Below are 23,345 nucleotides of genomic sequence, written 5' to 3' on the forward strand. Positions count from 1 at the left end.
AAAAAAAAGTGTGGCACATTAATGTTGGTCCTTGTTAATATGATTCTGGAGAAGCAGGTGCCAATATAGGAGTAAGTATTCAGGAGATTTATTAATGGCAGTGCCTACATGGGAAAATATAGCACTGGGTAGAGGTTTGGACAACCATCTGACCAAGATGCAGGACTGATTCCAGATGAAGGAGAAAGGGAGGGCAGGAAGGAAGGCCCAAGGAAATGACTCAGATTTCAGGGCAGATCTGAATATGGTGAGGCCACTGGAGAGTCCTCCAGCTCAAACTGCTCCTAAGAATCTGATGTCTCCTAGAAACAGGTTTGCCTTTACATTCCTCTCAGGTTGTCATTGGCTGAGACCAGCCTTTGGAAAGTATAGCCTTGGCTCATACACAGTGATGGATTTCTGAGTGCAACAGCTGTGTGGATCCATTATACTTCTTACAGTGGAGAACTTAGAGCACATGCCAAAGCTTCTGCAGTACCAAATAGTTACTTTTAAGGTGATATTATTTTGAAACTACAGTTTCTCTTCAAGGAAAAGAAAGTATTCTGAAATAAATTTAAGTTGGAACTGGATAAAGAGGCAAAAGGAAATCTTGGAATGTATTATTGGTGGAATTTTTGGTATTTTCTTATGTGGAAATGCATTAAGAAAATTTGGTATTTTCTTAATAAGGTAGATATACGGTGTTTTTCCTTTATCAAGCTCCGCCCTTAAGGTGGAATAGATGGATAATTGTTGGCATGTGCTCTACCAAGCTTCAGAGATAAATTAAGGTTTTTGGAATGGTACATTCAGGAAAGTGAAAATCTAATGATAGGCAATTCGATATTGAATCAAAATGCAAAGTATTATATAGCATAGTAAAGTTTTTTTTTTAATTTTTTTAATGTTTATTTCTTTTTGAGACAGAGAGAGAGAGAGAGCATGAACGGGGGAGGGTCAGAGAGAGGGAGACACAGAATCTGAAACAGGCTCCAGGCTCTGAGCTGTCAGCACAGAGCCCGACGCAGGGCTCAAACTCACGGACCGTGAGATCATGACCTGAGCTGAAGTCGGCTGCTTAACCGACTGAGCCACCCAGGTGCCCCTAAAGTTTTTAAATAAATATACAAGTTAAATACAATTTAGTTATATATAATGAGTTTTTATAGTGTCTAGTCTCTGAGGAAGAGGCAGACAGGGAATAGATTTAGGTTGTTAGTATGAAAGATTTAGGTTCCATTGAAAGAAGAATTTCCTAAATATTAATCTGTTACAGAAGCTGTTAATAAGGAAGGTTTTAGAATATCCTTCTTTAAACATTACTAAAAAATATTTTTGCATTCCTCTGTAGCTGTGGAAACGATAGTCTGTGCTAACTTTAAAGTCTGAGTTGAATAGGGGCACGTGTACCCCAATGTTTATAGCAGCACTTTCAACAATAGCCAAATTATGGAAAGAGCCTAAATGTCCATCAACTGACGAATGGATAAAGAAGATGTGGTATACATATATGATGGAATACTACTTGGCAATGAGGAAAAATGAAATCTGGCCATTTGCAGCAACATGGATGGAACTGGAGGGTATTATGCTAAGTGAAATAAGTCAGGCAGAGAAAGACAGATACCATATGTCTTCACTCATATGCGGATCCTGAGAAACTTAACAGAAGATGGAGGGAGGGGGGGAGGGGAAGGCGGAAAAAAGTTACAGAGAGGGAGGCAGCCAAACCATAAGAGACTCTTAAGGACTGAACAACTGAGGGTTGATTGGGATTGGGGGAGAGGGGAAAGTGGGTGATGGGCATGGAGGAGGGCACTTAATAGGATGAGCACTGGGTGTTGTATGGAAACCAATTTGACAATAAATTATATATATATTTTTTAAAAGTCCAAATTGAAGTCCTGAGGTCACATTTCTGGAAGACCTGGGCTCATTCATCTCAGTCCTATGACTGGTTTGACTGGTTTGAGGCTGTTCCACAGCAGTTTTTAAGTCATTTTATGGCAGTATATGAAAAACCATTTGCTTCAATTAAACTCCATGAAGTGCATTCATTCAAGAAAAGGTTGATTGACTTCCTAATCAGTAATTAGTGTCTTCCTCTTCTAAATTCCTGGCACGCAGATTTTCTTTTTCTAATGAATGAATGAATGAATGAATAGACAGATATATTACCTGCTGGAGACAGGGCCACAAGCAAAGCAGATAAAAAATTCCTTGCATGGGAATGTTACCATCTATTGGAAGGATAGATTAATAAGTAACTGAAGTATGTGTGACGGCATGAATATTAGGAGAGAAAATCTTAGAGGAGGGATGGGTTGGAGAGGGTGCCTGGACAGCAGCGGTGACATATGCATGCATGCAATGCTAAATAGAATTATTAAGCAAAGCTTTGTTGAAGGTTCCAATGTGCAAAAGCTTTGAGATTGCCCAGGGACTAAAAGGGCAATCAAAGGACTGTGTCTCTTACTATGAGTGAGATGGAAAATCACTGGAGGGAGCTGAGCTGCAGAGTGATCTCACTGAGCTGAAGAGTGACATGGTGTGACTTATGTCACTTGTGTCTTCATGTCTGACTGACATGTGGAAAAGAGACTAGAGACAGGCAAGGATAGAAGCAGGAGGCCGGTTAGAGACTACAGCAATAGTCCAAGAAAAAGATGAAGATGGCTTTCTAAAGCAATTGGTCAATGCTGGAAAAAATAGTATAAACAAAGGCTAGAATGTTTCATCTTTAGAAAATGTTACTGTCGAGTAATTTGTATAAATAGTAATGATCAAAAGATAGTGTTTGTAATCTAAGACAGAATAGTAAAATGTTTATTAAATTAGTTTTGTGAAGAATGTGTTTCTCTCATTTGAATAGAATACTCATTTGGGAAGACGGCAGCTTGGAAATAAATAACATTACAAGAAATGATGGAGGTATCTATACATGCTTTGCAGAAAATAATAGAGGGAGGGCTAATAACACTGGCACTCTTGTTATTACAGGTAAGAAACCATTAGATCAATATTAATTTTTTCTAGTTTAATAGTACTTAGTTTCTAATATAGTATAAGACATGATTCACAAAGACAGTCCATGTATTGATAAGTTTCCATTTCAAAAACCTATTGGGCAAATCTCTTGCTTAATGAAATTGTTCCTAGAATTTAAATCTGAAAACATCTTTCTCCCTTTGTTCAGAGAAATAAAAATGTAGTACCTTTTATTCTTTGAAACTGCCAGATAATATGATATCTAATGTTTTCTTGAATTGTGCTTTATTCTTTTTTTTCCAATGTGTAGATCCCACGCGAATTATATTGGCCCCAATTAATGCTGATATTACTGTTGGAGAAAATGCTACCATGCAGTGTGCTGCGTCCTTTGATCCCGCCCTGGATCTCACATTTATTTGGTCCTTCAATGGCTATGTGATCGATTTTAACAAAGAGAACATTCATTACCAGAGGAATTTTATGGTATGTGTTTTAAGTTTCATCTTATTAACATTCCATTGACCCCTATGTGTCTGCACTGCAACTCCTTTTACTCTAATCATTCATACGAGACTGAAAAACAAGCAAAAAAAAAAAAAAAAAAAAAAAAAGAAAAGAAAAAGAAAAAGAAAAAGAAAAAAAAGCTTTTCATGGTTTACTTATATTACCTGTAGCACTCTTGAACCTTTTCAAAAATGGCTGGCTGTAAGTATTCTGGTAGAGATATTAATCAATACATATTCATTGGGCTTTAGGTTCATTTTTCCTTTCATTACAATATCATTTTGATATTGCTGTGTACTATACCTCATTGTATCTGTACTCTTGGTTGTAGTGCCTTCGTAATAATTTTAAATAAGGTAAGAGCAAAGACCTTATCCTTTGTTATAATGATGACTTTAAGGCATTTCTCTTATTCTTTGAGGGTAAGAAATAGGCAAAATATGTATATGGGAGGGTTTGAGGAAATAGTCACGTGATTTTTAGAAGGGTTAAATGGCTGTATTTTAAGAATAGGAAATCATACATGACACTAGTCCTATAAGTACAAATAGTGGTGTCCCTGTGTAGAAATAAAGAAAATAAAGGGAAAGGACTGGTAAGTAATGCAGGAATACTGACTTGCATAGGAACATCGCTGGTGCAAGATAGGACTGTCTCTGTTACAGCGAACAGTTGACCCTTGAACCACATGGGGTCTGAACTGCTAGGTCCAATTACACGTGGATGTTTTCAATAAGTACAGTACATAAATGTATTTTCTCTTCCTTATGATTTTCTTCATCACGTTTTCTTTTCTCTAGCTTGCTTTATAATAGGAATACAATATATGATACATACAACATACAAAATATGTGTTAATTGACCGTTTAACTATTACTAAAGTTTCTGGTCAATGGACGGCTCTTAGTAGTTAAGTTTTTGGGGAGTCAAAGCTATAATGGATTTTCAACTGTGCAGGGGTTTAGTGCCCCCAACCCCCGTATTGTTCAAGGGTCAGTTATATATAAAAGATAAATTGGCCACTGTTCCTGTCTGTTCCTAGGAATGCTATTGTTAAGGAACCTAAAAACCTCTTTAGAACATATGCTTAGTAAAGAAAACTGATTTTAATTTTAGAAGTTAATTATAAATATATAAATAAAAGTTTGAATTAACTCCATGGAATATGTGGGATTTTTAAAGTCCTATGAAACCTTAAGATTGATATGTACATATAATAGCATGCTTTCAAATTGTCTAGCTTTTAAAAAAATTCTAGAACTTTACACTTTAAAAAGCTAAACAAGCATTCAACCAGGTTGAGTGAGACTGATTTTAACTAGATGAAAACATTTCTTCTTAAATTTTTATTAGATAGATTCATAAAACTACTATCAATGCAATAATCAGTATGTATGCTTTCTACATATTAACTGCAAATCTAACAGCTCTAGCTATGAGTAGAAATTTACTGTAAACCTGCTGATTGTCTTTCATTTTCAGAACAAAACTTACACTTTAGAAAATAACAACAGGGAACTATTTTAACATTATACTCCTTATATGATATCTCTCCTTATATTTCTGAAAAATATTTTGGTATGCTTACTCATACCTGTTCCCAACATGAGTAAAATTAGCACTGATATCTTTAGTAATTTCCTCAAATTGTGTTTAATTTTGCAAGTAAGGTGAATGCTACTCAGTTTTCACTCATTTTAAGGGGAAAAATGAGCTAAACAAATATCTTACTTAAAAGAAAAAGACTTTTGAATTTGCTGGAACTTCATATATGGAGTTTCTTTATGTACTTTAAAATGATAGCTACATTATGTTTGTTGATGTAAATAAATATTTCAAAAAAAAGAGACAGGAATAAAGGAGAAAAGGAAGGAAAAGAGATAGGGATAAGAAGGAAAGGAGAAAGGAAAAAAGGAAAAAGAGCCTGGTAGCTTAAAAAGAGAGGAAAATAAAGAAATAACTGGAATAATAGTTAAGAAATAAATAATAAAATGGATCATAAAAACATAAACGACTTTGGTCATTACTTACTGGACTCCTTTTGCAGATGACAGCCACAGAAGTTCATGTGCTTGTCCCTCAGCTAATCCAGAGCACAACTCACTGCAGGCCACGCTTTGCCTCACCAACTCTGCTTCAGCTTTATTCCACCAAGTGATAACCACTGGTAGAACACATATTCACTAGCTAAATATGTAACTTAATTGAGTAAAAATATTAAATGCACATTTGGAGCACATTAGATGGACAGGCCGATTCAGTTCTCTAAATAATTTTAAAAAACCTAGGTAAGAAATTTATTTTAAAATAAATTATTAAATTTAATTCTGTCTTTTGAACCTAAGACCTATAAAACCTTCCCTTGCATCTTCCTTCTCTTTTAAAGCCAAATTCAAAGTCAGACTTCACTGCTAAATGTACAACACAAAGTTTGAGTAAAAACACCATATGTGTTTGATCCACCTCTTGGTAGATCATGCTAATGACTGGTAATTGCTGCTGGATGCATTGACAGACCACGTCAGAAGGAGTGGCCCTTCCTACCTCAAGCGTAGTGAGGGAATACAAAGGAAGGGACATTGCTGACTGCGTTTGTTGATTATTCAAATTGCATGGGCAAATATGTCAGTACATCATTTTTGGGGGGGGTCTTAAATAATGTGTTGATATTTTATTTGATTCTGGCAGCATTTTAATCAGTGAATATCATTTTTGTTCATTTAAAATATTGTACTGGGCACATACCAAAAGCAGGAACAGGGATAGACACTAGGGTGAATAAAACACTGAATAAAATAAACACAGGCACTGATCCAAAATAAATTAGAGGCACCCTGTGAGTTTAAAATTCAAATGTAAATGTTTCCATAGCTATCAAAACCGATGTCATCATCATCATTCGTTTTAATAAATTTAACTGCTAAAAATTAATATCAGAAGTCCTAATTAATGAAGAATGAATATGTAAACCAAAATTTAAGGTTTCCACTTCCAGAAACTAAGTTTGTATTTTCCAATTTAGTTTCAATGAGAAATTTTATTCAATGTCAAATCAATGACGATGCTTTGATTTTAGCTTGCTATTCTCAAATTTGGCCACAATGTGGCAACCTTGCATAAGTTTTCAAATTTCACAGCCTGGAATAATTGGGACTTGAAGGTTTATGAAATGAAACAAATACATTTTCCCATACTTAGGTCTAATATATGCGATTATAGGTAATTAAAAAATTTCTACTTTATATTTTTTCAATTATATTCATATAGTTATCAGGAAAAAAGTATATTTTCAAGAGGTGCATTTCTTTTTTTAAGTTTATTTATTTTTATTTTGAGAGAGGGAGGGGGAGGTGCAGAGAGAGAGAGGGAGAGAATCCCAAACATGCTTCGTGCTGTCAGTGCAGAGCCCCAGGCAGGGCTGCATCTCAGGGACCATAAGATCATGACCTGAGTGGAAATCAAGAGTAGGTCACTTAACAGACTGACCACCCAGGCTCCCCAAGGTGCATTTCTTTTAAGAATTTATAGTGAACTCACAAAAAAAGTAAAAATTACATCGCCATTACATTTAATGATCCTACTTCATGCAAAACTCTTTTGAATTGATTATTAAAAATATGTATATATATATAGATACTAATTTTAAAGCTGTGTGGAAACACTTCATACTGATTATAGAAAAAAATAACTTAAATATCTAATTTACCTGCTATGTCATTTATTCTTTCATTCATCCCATAAAGAGTCACTCAGCATTATATTATTATATAATCAGGTTCAGTAAATGTTTCATTTGAACTTATGCATAGAAGGATATTAAGAATTATATATATGAATCATAAATTTTAAAAATTGAAGCTTGGATGCAATAAGCTTATAAGCAACTTATCTGGCATTCTTTTATTCTATCAAAGTTATGTGACAAATAAATAAATTTTTCAAGCCCAACTATAAAATGGCTTTTATTTTTATTTTCCAGTGAAATAGCTGCTTACTGCCTTAGAGTAAGTATAAAAGGCAGAGTCATTTCACTTATCAATTTAATTTATATTCCCTTTTGTTCCTGAAAGGACTTAAAACTATCCACCAAAAAAATAAAAAAAAAAAACTATTTAACATACCATTTTATGCCTCTCCCACGGTAGTGTCTGATCTGCGGAAGTTACTTTTTTTCAATAACCATATAAGTTTTGACATCTACTTTGAGTCATTTTCTTTCAAATATTTGACAACGCCTTCCTGTCCGAGCCATTATCTTAGTTAACCGCATGAGTTGGAACTTTCCAATTCTAGGTATTGCCACTCTAATATCTTCTTCCTGTTTCTCTTAATACAAATAAATGTTAAAATTGAAATTTGGCAATAAGTTATTATGTATATGTTTTGAATTCATTAATAGCATCTGAATTGTTCAGAGGCTCTGCCACAACCAGTCCTGGGGTCTAGGCTTCATTTTGTCACTTCTTATTGTGTGACCCTGAGCCAGTGATTAAACCTCTCTAAACTTTCAGATTTCCATCTCTGTAAAATTTTTTTAATAATTCACTTACTTGATTCAGGTTGCTTCACTGGGTTTGCGAAACTGGTGCTTCCTAGTATTTTGGGATGATTCCGTGAAAGAATGCCTACGAAGCACTTGACACAAGTTCTGGCAGATTGTAAGCAGTTATTCATACTCTGCATAGAGGGCAATCATTCCGCACTGAAATTTCCAGAGGGTTTTGCTGCATAGTTTTTTTCAGCTTACAGGTCTCAATTTTTCATACTTTAATTCTTGCACTCCTGCTGCATTGGATACCTAATCTGAAACAAAAAGTTCTAGCTATTTCCTTGCTGAGGGAATGGTTAACATTTATTGAGTGCTTCCTGTTTGGCCAGCATTGGGTTAAATGTTTTTCATGTGTTTCTCCATTGATCTTCATAGCAATCCTCTAGGAAACATATATTATTGTGATTTTTCTTAACTTTCAACGTGAAGAAACCGAGGATCAGAAAGGTTGAGTCACTTGTCCAAAGCCCTCATACCACTTGTTGGTGACAGGGAGGATTTGAAACCAAGGTGCTCTGACCGCAGACACTGTGGCCTTCACCACTTCGGATTCTCATCCACTGGTTAATACCCACCTCCCATTGTTCAAAGCACTATAAGGCAGTGCCGTTCAACTCCCAATTTATTCTATCATTGTGTTAAATGAACCTTTTTACATTCACTCAGGTTTATCCAAATTACTTCACTTTCCCTATACTATTAGCAAACTTTGCAATACATTGTAAATCAAGGCTACATGGTTTCTGGTGGTCTTTGTAGTTGTAGGCAATTCTTTCTGATCTCCTTTAGGTAGATAGGTGTAGTGCGTGTTTGCAGGTGTGTGGGTGTGCATTTGTTCTGCTTGTATATACAACACCATTCAAAACACAGGAGGACAGAATTCTTATCCTCAGGTTTTCCTTTTAAAAGAAAATATTAATTATACTGAACATGTAACATCATGGTGCTTAAATTTAAGACCTATGTGTTCCATACTAGAATATGTTATGAATTTGAACAGAAATTTTGCTTCTGCATATCCAAAGGTAGAGGGGCTGAGGAGGAGAGGGAGAGAGAGGAGGAAGGAATGACAATAAAAATGTTATTGGTTCTCTGTTACTGCTCAGCAAGAAGGTGATGATTGTCCAGAATTGGGGGGTAAAGGTTTGAGGAGAAAAGGAAGGTTGGGCCATCATCCAGGCAAGGACTGCTTTAGAGCAGAAGACCAGCAGGCACCACAAAATGATGCAAGCCCTGAAGTGGTGGTTTTAAACTGGGAGCGATTTTCCTCCCCAGGGGACTTTGGCCGTTTGTGGAGACAATTTGGGTTGTCACCACTATGGGGAGGAGGGAGAAGGGCTATGTATTATGGGCATCTGTTTAGCACAGGTGTTGCTAAACATCCTATAATGCTGAGGACATTCCCTCACAACAGAGAATTATCTGGTCCACATTGTCAATAGTGCCAAGATTGAGAAACTACTGTCAAGGGAGATGAAAAGGGAGATGTCTATACATGTTCTGGCTTCTTTTAGAACATTATACTTCCTGTGTAGAGACCATGTCAGCTAAGGTTATTCTGTAGCATAACACCCCATAGTCTGGTCATTAGTGAGCATTTGTTGATGGCAATGCTAAGTAAGTGGAAATAAGAACATAGAGCAACAAGTCTTTGTTCTTCAGAAATATCTTGGCTTGGAAAATGTCCAGAAATACATTCAAAGTTAAAGTCCCTTTGTTTTACGTAGAACTCCTTGCATACTTAAGCATCACGGCAGTTATTATTCTGGCAAAATATAAGTATTTAGATAAAAAGAGGAAGAAATAAACATGTAGCCCTTCGGTATCTTAAGAATTTTATAATTTTTACATTGTGGACTTTGATGTTTTATTTATATCACACCAGCAGTACACTATTTTGTCATTAGCTGGCATATTCCAAAAATTCTATCTAATTTTTTCATTTTGTTTTTAAGAACATAATAGTATCTAAAGATCTGGAGTGTTTTTTCTGGTTTTGCCTTTGACAGAGTTCTATGTCCTTGGTCAAAACAGTCACTCTGAGCCTTAGGCTTTTCATCTATTATATAAGGAGGTTAGTCCACATCAGAAGTTTTAAAATAACAACAACAACAACAACAACAACAAGTTTTTAGCAGCAGAATCCTTTTTGCAAAGACAATTTAAATCAGAAGCCCAATAAATAAAAGACAAGAAGATGAGGTTGTTGTACCACAAAACTTCCCATATGATTCCTTTCTTCTACCAAGTGATCCTTGAAGATCTTAAGAACCCTAAGGCTAATGGGAACTGATATGAAACCATACAAATTAATATCCAAGCTACTTTCAACTGTAGGGGCACTTGGATGGCTTAGCCAGTTGAGCTCTGATTCTTGATTTAGGCTCAGGTCATGATCCCAGGGTCATGGGATCGAGTCCCACATCGACCTCTGTGCTAAGCATGGGGCCTGCTTAAGATTCTCTCTCTTCCCCATTGCCCTTCTCCCTCGTTCACCTGCTGTCTCTTAAAAAAAAAAAAAAAAAAAGTGAAAATATTAAGTGTTTAAAAAAAGCAACAAAACAAAAAAGTAAATAAAATTGTCCAAATGATCAAAATTGGACACTTTAGCCATCAAAATAACCAAATTTAAAGATATTCAATATTTACATTGACTCTGTAAATACTTGGTTACCTTAGAAATAATCCTAGACCACTTCCCTAATTTAAGTCTTTATGATAATATTATTTCATTTTCATAATATTTTTAAGTCATACCTTTAAAAAAATTTCCACATTAAATCTTAATGCTGAATCGGGCTCTGGGCTGATGGCTCAGAGCCTGGAGCCTGTTTCCGATTCTGTGTCTCCCTCTCTCTCTGCCCCTCCCCTGTTCATGCTCTGTCTCTCTCTGTCCCAAAAATAAATAAACATTGAAAAAAAATTTTTAAAAATCTTAATGCTGAAGCATTGCATACAATAACACTTGAATATTAGGTAGTAATATTAGTAATATTAGGTAGTAACACTTGAATATTAGGTAGGTAATATTACACCAGGTAATATTAGGAAACTGGTGTTAATTATGTTACATGTGAAAATGGTTTTGCAATTATGTAAGATAATAACCATTTTTGGAGATTCAATCTAATATTTTGAAGAGTGAAAGTGCGATAATATCAGTTATTCATTTTTCACATACTCAAAAAGATGGACACGTTGTATATATAGAGACAAGGAAAGACAGAGCTAGCTAGCTACTAATTAGGTAAAGCAAGTATGGTAAATTTACAATTATTGAATCAAATCGTTGGTATACAGGTGACCATGGTAGTATTCTTTCTATTTTCTCATGTTTGGACCTTTAAATAAGCTAAGAACTTAATAAATAATTATGTAAAATAATAGCATTGTATTCTTTCTGCTATGAGAAGATACCCATTTTTACCTGCAAAACTGTGAACTTAAATCCCATTGTCTGATTCATAAACTAGAATTTTGGAAACAGTTTAACACCAGTAATGAGTGTTAACTGTGGAGCCTTCCACAAGCCCCTCAACTTAAAATCTCAAATTCCTTGTCCTTAAAATGGAAATATAAATACTATCTCCCTGAGTATAATAAAAGCTACATAAGAAAAGGTATGTAAATGTATATACGTAAAGCATATTGCCAGACATCTAAACGTCACTTAATAAATTAGATCAGTTATTCCAAGGAGTTCAGGAATAGTGGCCACAGTGGCAGCAGCAATAATGCAATTAACAGGTGCAGTTTTAATAGTAGGATTAGTAGCAGCAGAAGTGTTCTATCAGCAGCAATTCTATTCCATCACTACTGGCAATAGTAGTGGCTTTAGTTATAGTAGTATTGTGTCCTCTTCCCTGAAATGTGACTAAGAATAGTATCTGTCTCACAGAGTTGCTGTGAAGAGCAAGTGAGTCTGCACACATAGAATATTTATTTATAAGAGTGTCTGACACCTATGGAACCCTAACTAAGGCTGTAAATTGTGTTGGTGATTGTGATATTGAAGTTTATAGTTGCAGTGATACATCTGCTATAGTTATGCCTTTTTTAATCTAACAAGCCAAAACTAAAAAGAGAATTTCTTTAATCTCTCATAGATATAGCATGTATCAAACATGTTTAATAGCTTTTGCTTCTAAGTTTCTAGAACATTCTCTTTAAGGGATATTCTTTCCTTCAACCTTCTGTATCTGCCCCTTCCTTCTGCATTTCAATGGAAGAAAATAGATGTTTTCATTGATGTTTAGCCATTTTCATTGGTGTGTATATATATATATATATATATATATATATATATATATATATATGGCCTTTATCTAGACCTTGTATGCACCATACAACCTATTTCTTTGTTCATGATGATTAATTCAATTTACATCTTAGTAATTCAGATTCATTTATACTGCAGAGATGAATTTGTAGATTTAGTTCACGGGGGAGGGGGAAGGGGGGAAGGGGCATTTATATTTTGGAAGTCTTTTGATTTAAATTTGGGAAATTTCTAAGTGGTAAACCACATATACACTTTGGAACATCCCTGAGCTGTGCTATCACAATTTCCAGTATGTGATTCAACTCTCCTCACATGAAGGGAAGCATTTTGTAATTCAGCCAAGCTGTGGTTTTTTTAGTGAAAATATAGAGAGCATTCGTATCTAATTTGTGGCTAGAATGTGCTGAGGTCCATGATCTTTACTTGCTTTGTAAGCGTTCTGCTGACCAGAGAACCTCAGCTTCTCTTGAGGTATGGAAAGAGCTATTACCATTTATAAAACTTCAGGAAAGCTCTTATACATACACAACTATATTGGAAATGAAATAGTATATTTTCCCTTGCTTTCCTTCTTGAGACATTCCAGTGCCACACCTTTACCAAATATAGAGCAAATGAAAATAAATGTTAAAATTCCTTATTATTATAAGTATAAGGTAATAATATACAAGAAGTCTGTCATTACCTACCTAAGTCCTAATGTTTAAAACTCGCTGACATTTAAGTTACTTTAGTATTAAACTTTTATAATAGTTTTAAATAAAACTTTTAAAGGGTTTATTCTAGGGGCGCCTGGGTGGCACAGTCGGTTAAGCGTCCGACTTCAGCCAGGTCACGATCTCGCGGTCTGTGAGTTCGAGCCCCGCGTCAGGCTCTGGGCTGATGGCTCAGAGCCTGGAGCCTGTTTCCGATTCTGTGGCTCCCTCTCTCTCTGCCCCTCCCCCGTTCATGCTCTGTCTCTCTCTGTCCCAAAAATAAATAAACGTTGAAAAAAAAATAAAAAAAAATAAAGGGTTTATTCTAAAATAGTTTATATTTAATATAATGTTAAGACATAAAATAGTTTGCAGTTTTCATTATACGTGAAAAGTATAAAAATCATGCCACATTATTTCTCTGAGAATAAAATAACTGAATATGTAAACAGCAATATGTTTCAAACTGAGAGTCTGGAGGAAAAAGCCATTTTATTAAGAAAAAAAGAATTTAGGTATGCAGAATACAAATTTTTTACTAAAGGCAATTATGGTGTCACAACTTGTTTATTTTTATATTATTTTTCTGCCCTCAATTTTTTATTGTGAGGTTGAATGAAAACATTTAATATTTCTGAAGTGTTTTTTTTTTTTTTAATTCCAATCTAATCACATGACTCATTGAAATAGTGTGAGTTTAGCAACAGGATTAGCTTTCGTTTAAACATAGGAATCAAACAGGGTAGTGAGTTCACATAATGAAAGCATATAATAGAACGGCTTTTTATTTTTTATGCAAACATTAGTTTTCTCAAATATACCTTATTATCTTATGTCATAATAACTTAAAAAGATTTTACTTAATATCCTTCCATTACTGAATATTTAGTATTACAGTACAGTGCTGTTAGGAATGTGAAAGCACATTGAAGCTGTATGCTTTACAAATATATAGTGTTTAAATTATATTATTTTACTATAATTTTATTTTTTCTCACTAGAAAATTACTCATGGGGGAAGGGGAAGGAAGGAATGGGCATTTATATTTTGCAGGTCTTTTGATTTAGGTTTGGGAAATTTCTAAGTGGTAAACCACATATACACTTTGGCTAATGTGCCATAATGGCCCGTATGATAGCTCAAGAAAAATTTATTACTACCTTCACTATACACACACATTTATTCTCTCCTTACTTCAAATATTTTTAAAAAGTATTTATAAATAATACCATAGTATTTCTTTATCTCCTTTCTCAGAAGAATTCTATTTAGTAAGGCACTATGAGGAACTAGGCCAATTACAAAGGGTACAGTTTCCAAGACCATCTTCACTTCTTAAATGAACTACAAGTTCCAGGGGTTGCCAAAACCACCCTCAGTTTTGATTTGCTGGAAGGGACTCACAGAACTTCCTGAATGCTATTATACTTATGGTCAGTTTGTTATAGGAATACAAATTAAAATCAGCCAATGGAAGAAGTGCGTAGGGCAGAGTCCAGGAAAAAAACGAAATACAAAACTTCCATTGTTCTCTCTCTGTAGAGTCAAGATGCTTTACTTTATCAGTCTACGTGTGTGGCGGTGTGCACAGATATTGCCAACCAGGGTAGCTCACCTGAGCTTTCGTATCCCGAGATTTTACTGGGGCTTAACCATGTAGGCATGTTTGATTGACCATATGGTTAATGTCAGTCTTAAGATTGGACTGATACCACATGACCAAAGCCACTACCTAAGTCACTAGACAGTGTTAGACCCTAAGTCTAAAAGTATACAGGTGTCTCTAGCACCCACTCTAAATCATGTTGTTAGTCTATCCAGTATCATCCAAGATACCCAAACAGAAAAAGACGATATAGATTACCTTCCAGAGGCTGAGAAAATAACAGACCTCTCTTCCGACAAGGCCAGATTCTTTATAACACATATAAATGGTTGGAAAACTCAGAGGTTTCCATTCTTATACGTTAACTGCATTTTTTTCTATAAATTTGTATGTTAGTGCTAAAACTTTATTTCCTAATAAAATTAGTTTGAAATATATTATTATATATATTTGCTCTCATGTATGTGGATAGCAATAGTTGTTCTTAATTTGGTTATTTTATCTTATAATATTATTATCTTACCTGAAGAAGTCATACAAAATTACTAAAAGAATTTAATAAAAATTTTACATAATATTTATTAATTCATTTGTGTAATATTTGTTGAATTTCCCCTATACGTCAGATATAATTAATTTGTATATAATAATAAATACGATCTAGTCCCTCCCTCAAAAAATTATCATGTCTCAGTAGAAGACATCTTTGTACATATATAACATAAGGATGCAATGATGAACAAAACAGGCATGTTTCCTCCTCACGTAAAACCTATAGTCCTCAAGGAAAACCAACTTTAATCATACAGTTGTACAAATATTTTATTGCAGTTGAGATGTATTATATGACACAAGGTAAAAGGTGCTGTGACAAAATATAACAAGAGAAAATGGAAAGTCTTGCTTGAGGAAATGAAGTGGTATTGGTGAGTGGAGAGTGTTACTTAGGTGAATGAGGGGGATCACATTCCAGGAGAGGAAACACTATGAAGAACCAGAGATGGGAGAGAACAAGATGCATTTAAGGGCCTAAAAAGGGAAAGTTTTCCTGGAGAGCAGAGTAAGTGAAATGGGGGCACTAGGTAAGCTGCAATATTGGACAGACTCTAGAAAATGGCACCAGATTGGTCATTATAACACATATAGGTTTTATTCCAGGAAGAGGAACATTTTTAAAGCTTTCAATAAGTTGTATTATTACAAAGAGGGGTGATTTGATCACACTTGCATTTTAAAAAGGTCACTCTGGGTACCAAGTAGAGAAGAGAATAGAGTAGAATAACGGTGGAGGTTGTGATCTAATAGGTCATAGTAGTTCAGTGAGAGATGTGGGTAGCTTAGAAAAAGAAAGAGATAGTGGTAATGGGAGGAATGGATAAATTCAAGAATTTATGATTGAATTATAAGGAAGTTGAAGAAGAGGATTGAAAATGCCCTCAAAGTTTCTGAAAAGTGTGTTGTCCTAGATGATTGGAAATTGAGTGTGTAGGAAAGCTCAAATGCTATTAGAAGTCAAGTAAAATAAGTTGAAGAGGTGGGAACCAGATTAAAATGAATTGAGGATTAAGAGATTTTTAAAAAATGGGGAAAAAAACCTAAGAACAGAAATTCAGGTTTTAAAGAATAGATATTATTCAATCCAAGCAGCCGTCGTAGAATTAAGCAGTTTAACATGAAGAAAGAAGAATAATTCTCTGTTTCCAGGGGAAAACAGAGAGAAGTAAGAGACGGGAGCAGGAGTGCATGCCAGCAAGATGGCAGGGCACTGGGAAAGGTAAAATCACTGTGACATTCCCAGTAAAAATATGGCCAACAGGACTTTTAAGAATAGAAATATGTAGTGAATGATCATTTTTAATGTTGATATGCCCCACCCTGTGGGATACAACCAATTCCACCATCTTCAGTTCCGTAAACCCACCTTACTAGAGAGTACCTTGTGTTACTAGGTTGTATGACAAAATAGAGAAAGAGCTAAATTTCTTGTATGGTGTTCCTTGGTGGCACCAAAATAACTAAAAAATATAGCAGGAGGAAAATACTCTCCTACCCTAAGAATTTTCAGAAATCTTGGAAGCTGGATTTTTAGTCAATCTAGACCTCAGGGCACAAGAAGACCCCCAACTGACATTAAATTGTGTAAACTTTATCTTCATTTTTACTAAGACTGGTTACTGTCAAGGAACAATGTGTGTTGCCACTGACAAGTTCTTTATATGGAGATAGTAGTGATCCCATTATAACCAACTGAACCAATGTGCTCAGATTATAACTAGTGATTACAAGCATACCTTGTTTTTTTGCACTTCATGGATATTTGTAGATAATGTGTTTTTAAAGATTGAAAGTTTGTGGCAACCTATGTTGAACAAGTCTGTCAGCACTGTTTTTCCAATAGCATTTCCTTCCTTTGTGTCCCTGTGTCATATTTTGATAATTCTCACAATATTTCAAACTTTCATCATTATTATATTTGTTATGGTCATCTGTGATCAGTGATCTTTGATGTTACTCTTGTCATTGTTTTTGCATGCCATGAATTGTACCTATATGAAACAGTGAACTTAGTAAATGTTGTGTGTGTTCTGACTGTGGTTGGCCTACCCTATTACCTGACATACAACAATATTGAAATCAGGCCAATAACCCTACAATGCCCACTAAGTATTTGAGTAAAAGAAAGAGTTTCATATCTCTCACTTTATATATATGCATACACACACACACACACACACACACATACACACACATATGACAGGGCACAAGTGAATGAAGGGCAGAGAGAGAGAGGGAGAGAGAATCTCACAAAGGGAAGAGAGAGAGAGAGAAAGAGAGGGAGGGAGAGACAGAGAAGCAGGGCCCACCCAAAGCGAGGCTCGTGCTCACCTGATGCCAGGCTTGAATTCACGAATCGTGAGATCATAACCCGAGCCGAGGTCAACATCTCTCTTTCAATCAAATGCTAGAAATCATTAAGCTTAGAGAGGAAGGCATGTCGAAAGCCACGATAGGCCTAAATCTAGGACTCTTGTGTCAAACAATTAACCAAGTTGTGAATACAAAGGAAAAGTTTTTGAAGGAAATTAAAAGTTCTACTCCAGTGAACACATGAAGGATAAGAAAGCAGAACAGCCTTATTGCTGGTAAGGAGAAAGATTTAGTGGTCTGGATAGAAGATCAAACCAGCCAAAACATTCCCTTAAACCAGAGCCTAATCCAGAGCAAGATCCAGACTCTATTCAATTCTGTGAGGGCTGAGAGAGATGAGGAAGCTGCAGAGGAAAAGTTGACGCTAGCACACATTGTTTCGTGAGGCGTGAAGGAAGAAGCCATCCCCACAACATAACAATGCAAGGTGAAGCAGCAGGTGCTGGTGGAGAAGCAGTAACAAGATGGTCTAGCTAAGACCATTAATGAAAACTAAACAATACATTTTCAAATCTAGCCTTATACTAGAAGATACCATCTAGGACTTCCATAGCTAGAGAAAAGTCAATGCCTGCCTTCACAAATTCAAAGGACTGGCTGACTTTCTTGTGGAGGATTAACGCAACTGGTGACTGTAAGTTGAAGCCAATTCTCATTTACCATTCTGAGAATCCTAGGGCTGGTAAGAGTTATGCAAAATCTACTCTGCCTTTGCTTTATAAATGGAACAGCAAAGCCTGGATGACAACACATCTGTTGACAATATGATTTACTGAATATTTTAAGCCCACTGTTGAAACCTATTGATCATAAAAAAGTGACTTCTTTCAAAATAATAGTGCCCATTGACAGTGCACCTTGTCACCAAAGAGACTTGATAGAGATGTACAGCAAAGTTAATGTTGTGTTCATGCCTGCTAACACAACATCTATTCTGCAGTCCATGGATCAATATGCAATTTCAACTTTCAAGTCTATTATTCCTTTCAAGTTATAATTAAAGTGCAACTGACATACAATGTTTTATTACTTTCAGACGTATAACACAGTAATTCAACACATTCTGTACATTACTCAGTGCTCACCCCAATAAGCATAGTCACTGTACATCATTACAAATTATTGTCTATATTCTCCACACTGTACTTTTCATCTCCATGACTTGTGATTTTAAAACTGGAAGTTTGTACCTCTTAATTCCCTTCACCTATTTTGCCCATTCCCCCACCAGCCTCCCTTCTGGCAACCACCATATTGTTCTCTGTATTTGAGTTTGGTTGGTTTGTTCATTTATTTTGGGTTTTCTTGTTAGATTTCATATGTAGTAAATACTGTGGTATTTGTCTTTCTCTGACTTATTTCATTTTGAATAATATGTCCATGTCCAAATTGTAGTAAATTACAAGATTTCCTTCATTTTTGTGACTCATATTCCGGTGTGTGGTGTGTGTGTGTGTGTGTGTGTGTGTGTGTGTGTGTGTGTGTGTGCATGTGTGTGTGTGTGTGTGTGTACCACATCTTCTTTATCCACTCATCTATCAGTGGACACTTGGGCTGGTTCCATATCATGGCTATTGTAAATAATGCTGCAGTAAACATATGGGTACATATATCTTTTAAAATTAGTGTTTTCATTTCAAGTCTTATTACCTAAGAACTACATCTTATAAAGCTATAGCTGCCATAGATAGTGATTCCTCTGATGGATCTGGACAAAGAAAACTGAAAAACTTCTGAAAAGGATTCATAGTTTTACATGCCGGTAAGAACATTTGAAATTCATGGAAAGGTGCCAAAGTATCAACACAAACAGGGTTTTGAAAGAATTTGTTTCTAACCCTCATGGATGACTTTGAGGGGTTCAAGACTTCAGTGGAGGAAGTAACTGTAGATATTGTGGAAAGAGCAAGAGAACTAGAATTAGAAGTGAAGCTTAAGGATTTGACTGAATTGCTGCAATCTTATAATGAAACTTGAGCAGATGAGGAGTGTCTTCTTATGGATGGGCAAAGAACATGTTTTCTTGAGATGGAATCTATTCCTGGTGAAGATGCTGTGAAAATTGTTGAAATGACAACAAAGGATTTAGAATATTAAATCAACTTAGTTGATAAAGCATGGGCAGGGACTGGATGAACTCCCATTTTGAAAGAAGTTGAGTTGTGGGTAAATGCTATCAAACAACATCATATGCTACAGAGAAATCTTTAATGAAAGGAAGAGTCAATCTATGGGGCAGGCTTCACTGTTGTCTTATTTTAAGAAATTGTGGGTACCTGAGTGGCTTAGTCAGTTAAACATCCAACTTCAGCTCAGGTCATGATTTCATTGTTCATAGGTTTGAGCCACATATCGGACTTTGTGCTGACAGTAAGGAGCCTGCTTGGGAATCTTTCTCTGTCTCTCTCTCTCTCTGCCCCTCCCCTGCTCTCTATCTCTCCCTCTCAGAATATATATTTTAAAAAATTAAAAAAAAAAAAAAGAAATTGACACAGCCACCCCAAACTTCAACAACCACCATCCTGATCAGTCAGCAAGCATCAGTAAGGCAAGACCCTCCCCCAGCAAAAGATTATGATTTGCTGACAGCTCATATGATGGTTAGCATTTTTTTCAATAATGTATTTTTAAATTAAAGTATGTATATTGCTTTTTTAGACATAATGTCATCACACACTGAATAGACTATATAGTATAAACATAACTTTTATATGCACTGGGAAGTAAAAAAAAATCATTTGACTTTCTCTATGGTGGGTGGTCTGGAACTAAACCTGCAATATCTTCAAGGTATGCCTGCATTCCTAATCTCATTAACTAAACAAGTATAGCAAACCAGAATACTTTCCAAAACCAGAAGGAAATTAACATATGAAAGGGCCATTTGCAAAACCCATGGTGAAGTAGAGCCTTCATTCCACAGTCATTAAAAAACCAAAATTTAAAATGTGTAGGTCTATCATATCATATAAAAATCATCCTCGTTTATTTTCTCAGACATTAACCTAATCACCAATTTTTCATCTTTTAAGATAGCTGGATATTTGTGATTAGAATAGTAAATCAATATATTTGGTTCTTGAGAAAATTAAATATCTACTTAACAACTGAGTTTTCCAAATTTTTCTCTAAATGAATAGTTTGGAGATAATGAGCATGCTCCCACTATGCAACAAGCTCAGTGACCTTGGTTAAATTACTTAGCTACTCTAAGTCTCACTTGTATCTTCAATAAAATGTACAGAATAGGACCTATCTCATAGGACTGTTGTCAGAAGAGAATTGAAAGAGATTTTATACACTCACTCACGCACATGCGCGCGCCCGCGCGCGTGCACACCCACCCACACACCCACCCACACACACACACACACACACACACACTTCCATACTTGCATAGCCCAGCACCTCGTACAGAGTGGGCATTCAATAAATATTAACTATTTTTAGAAATTGCATTGAGATGGTGCCTTATCTCTCAAGCACCCCTCAGCCTTCTTCAAAACATATATATTGATCAGTCAAATGCTAAGAATAGAGCAGTGACAGAACAAAATTCTTTGCCTACATGGAGCTTATGTTTTGACCTAAATGGAAAATATTAGAATAGTCCATTTTGAAAGTTTCTACACACCTTTAGTATCTTTGTGTAATTAACCTTAGTACATCTTGAAATTAATCAATTATATTGGCTTTGCAAAACCAAATTAATAATTCTTCTTAGCCTTCTACCATTTAGTTATCCTCATTGACATTTACAATGAAGAGGTTTAGACTTTATCATTTATCTTTTAAAGATATCAATGAGATATTTTATCTCTGTATGGCCTTCTGATAATACAAATAATAGAACGTTAAAGATATTAGGACTAAAAGGATCTCACAGGGGCACCTGGGTAGCTCAGTAAGTGAAGTGTCCGACTTCTGCTCAGGTCATGATCTCTCGGTTTCTGAGTTTGAGCCCTGCATCCGGCTCTGACAGCTCAAAGCCTGGAGCCTACTTCATATTCTGTGTCTCCTCCTCTCCCTGTCCCTCCCATGCTCATGCTCTATCTCTCTGTCTCTCAATAAATAAATGTTAAAAAAAAGGGATCTTATACAATTCACTCACTTTATTTATCTCTTGAGATACCAAAGTCCAGACTTTAAGTAACCTAAGTAAAGACAGAATTGTCATTAAAAGACATAGGACAGAGTTAGCATATCTAAAAGATATACCTTTTCACGGTACTCATTTTGTTAGGGAGAAAATGTACCTCTTGAATCCTAAATGCCATAAAATTGGTGAAGATTATGCTGACGTGAATGACTGCTGTCTTTGCTAACAGCTGGATTCCAATGGAGAACTGCTCATCCGAAATGCCCAGCTGAAGCATGCTGGGAGATACACGTGCACTGCTCAGACAATCGTGGACAATTCTTCAGCTTCAGCTGATCTTGTTGTGCGAGGTAAGAGTTTCAACATTTTAAAATTATGAAACCAAAGGTATTTGACTTGCATAACTATGTATAATCTTCTGGTCACTCTGGTATGAATTCTTATATATTTAGAGTCTTGGTCCTTGAGAACAGCTCCTCATCCATGCTTAAGAATGATTTTTGCTAGACAAGTAGTAAACAACACTGATTTTGTTTGTTTTACTAACTACATGTCTTCTAGAAACTTACACCACATACCTCCTACTAAATGTTTGTGCTTTTAAACTCAGTATTTACCAGAAGTTCTCAGTTTCTGCTAATACTTTTCGTGTGTTGAGAATAGTGTTTCCATTTTTATTTTTTATGGAAAAAGCATACTGATACTGTTTACTATAACTTCAAGTGTTACGTATTTATTACTGTAATCTTAGAATAAGAAGTTAATTTATACATGCATCATGTTTCTATTTGTTGCCAGCTTTCAGAGCAGTGTTTTTGTTCTTATATATAATTGAGAATGTGCTGGAATATGCCCTTTTTGAAAATACAGCTCCTTTGATACTGGTCTTTGCTGTATAGCTGTAAGGCCATCTCAAAACATCATTCATTGGCTCTTCCCTCACCGCCTACAGAATAAAGACCACTCCTTTTAACTAAGCACCAAGAAGGTCCATGTATTGACATCAGCCTGTTTAGCTTTAATTTCTTACCATTCTACGTTCCTTGGTTCACAACATTGCTTCCATTTCCTGTAGTTATTATTTGTTGCCCAAGTCTTAAGTCATCCTTCAAGGCTAGGCTAAAGTATTACCAAATTAATGAGTCCTTTCCTGATGTCACCAACATAAGCTCTTCTCTTCTAAACTTTCATAACATTTACTACTTTCTATAATGCATTTTATAGCAATCTGTGCATATGAGTTATCTTCTCTACTGGATTGTGAAATTCACATATGTATTTTTTATTAATCCTTAAGTGAGTTGCAGAATTCCATTTCATATTTTCATAGCTCTCTTTTTCTCTCTCAGTGTCATGTTAACATTTTAACTTTATTCTTTTTTATGTTAAAGTTTTTATGTTTTCATATTTCATCTACTAGAAATATTTATTGACTAATATTTATTGCACACTTGTTCAGACACTTTTTGCACAATCAAACAAATATTTAGTAAATGACATGAGATATGTGGTTTGTCTTCATACCCTTTCTGGATCATTATAGTTTCATTCAACCTCATACATCTCCCGTATTTCCCTCTAGAGCAATGGTGATATGGAGTCCCCAAGTCATACTGGGGAAATGCTGAGAAGACTTATAGTCCAGTTAACATATTCTCCAATGGAGTAATAGAAGTCCAGCTGAAGTTCATATCCAAATGAACTTAGA

General features: G+C 35.4%; 1 protein-coding gene across 4 annotated transcripts in view; it reads left to right on the forward strand.

Annotated features, from left to right (window-relative positions):
- Positions 1-23,345, forward strand: part of CNTN1 (contactin 1) — a 365,054-nt gene that overhangs the window by 230,586 nt on the left and 111,123 nt on the right. For all 4 annotated transcript variants that reach the window (XM_045466117.1, XM_045466116.1, XM_045466115.1 and 1 more), the window contains 3 exons: positions 2,855-2,982; positions 3,281-3,456; positions 21,867-21,987. In XM_045466117.1, coding sequence (XP_045322073.1) covers positions 2,855-2,982; positions 3,281-3,456; positions 21,867-21,987 — 425 coding nt within the window. The remainder of the gene's footprint in view (positions 1-2,854; positions 2,983-3,280; positions 3,457-21,866; positions 21,988-23,345) is intronic.

This window comes from Leopardus geoffroyi, chromosome B4 (genome assembly GCF_018350155.1).
Source record: "Leopardus geoffroyi isolate Oge1 chromosome B4, O.geoffroyi_Oge1_pat1.0, whole genome shotgun sequence".
Classification (NCBI taxonomy): domain Eukaryota; kingdom Metazoa; phylum Chordata; class Mammalia; order Carnivora; family Felidae; genus Leopardus; species Leopardus geoffroyi.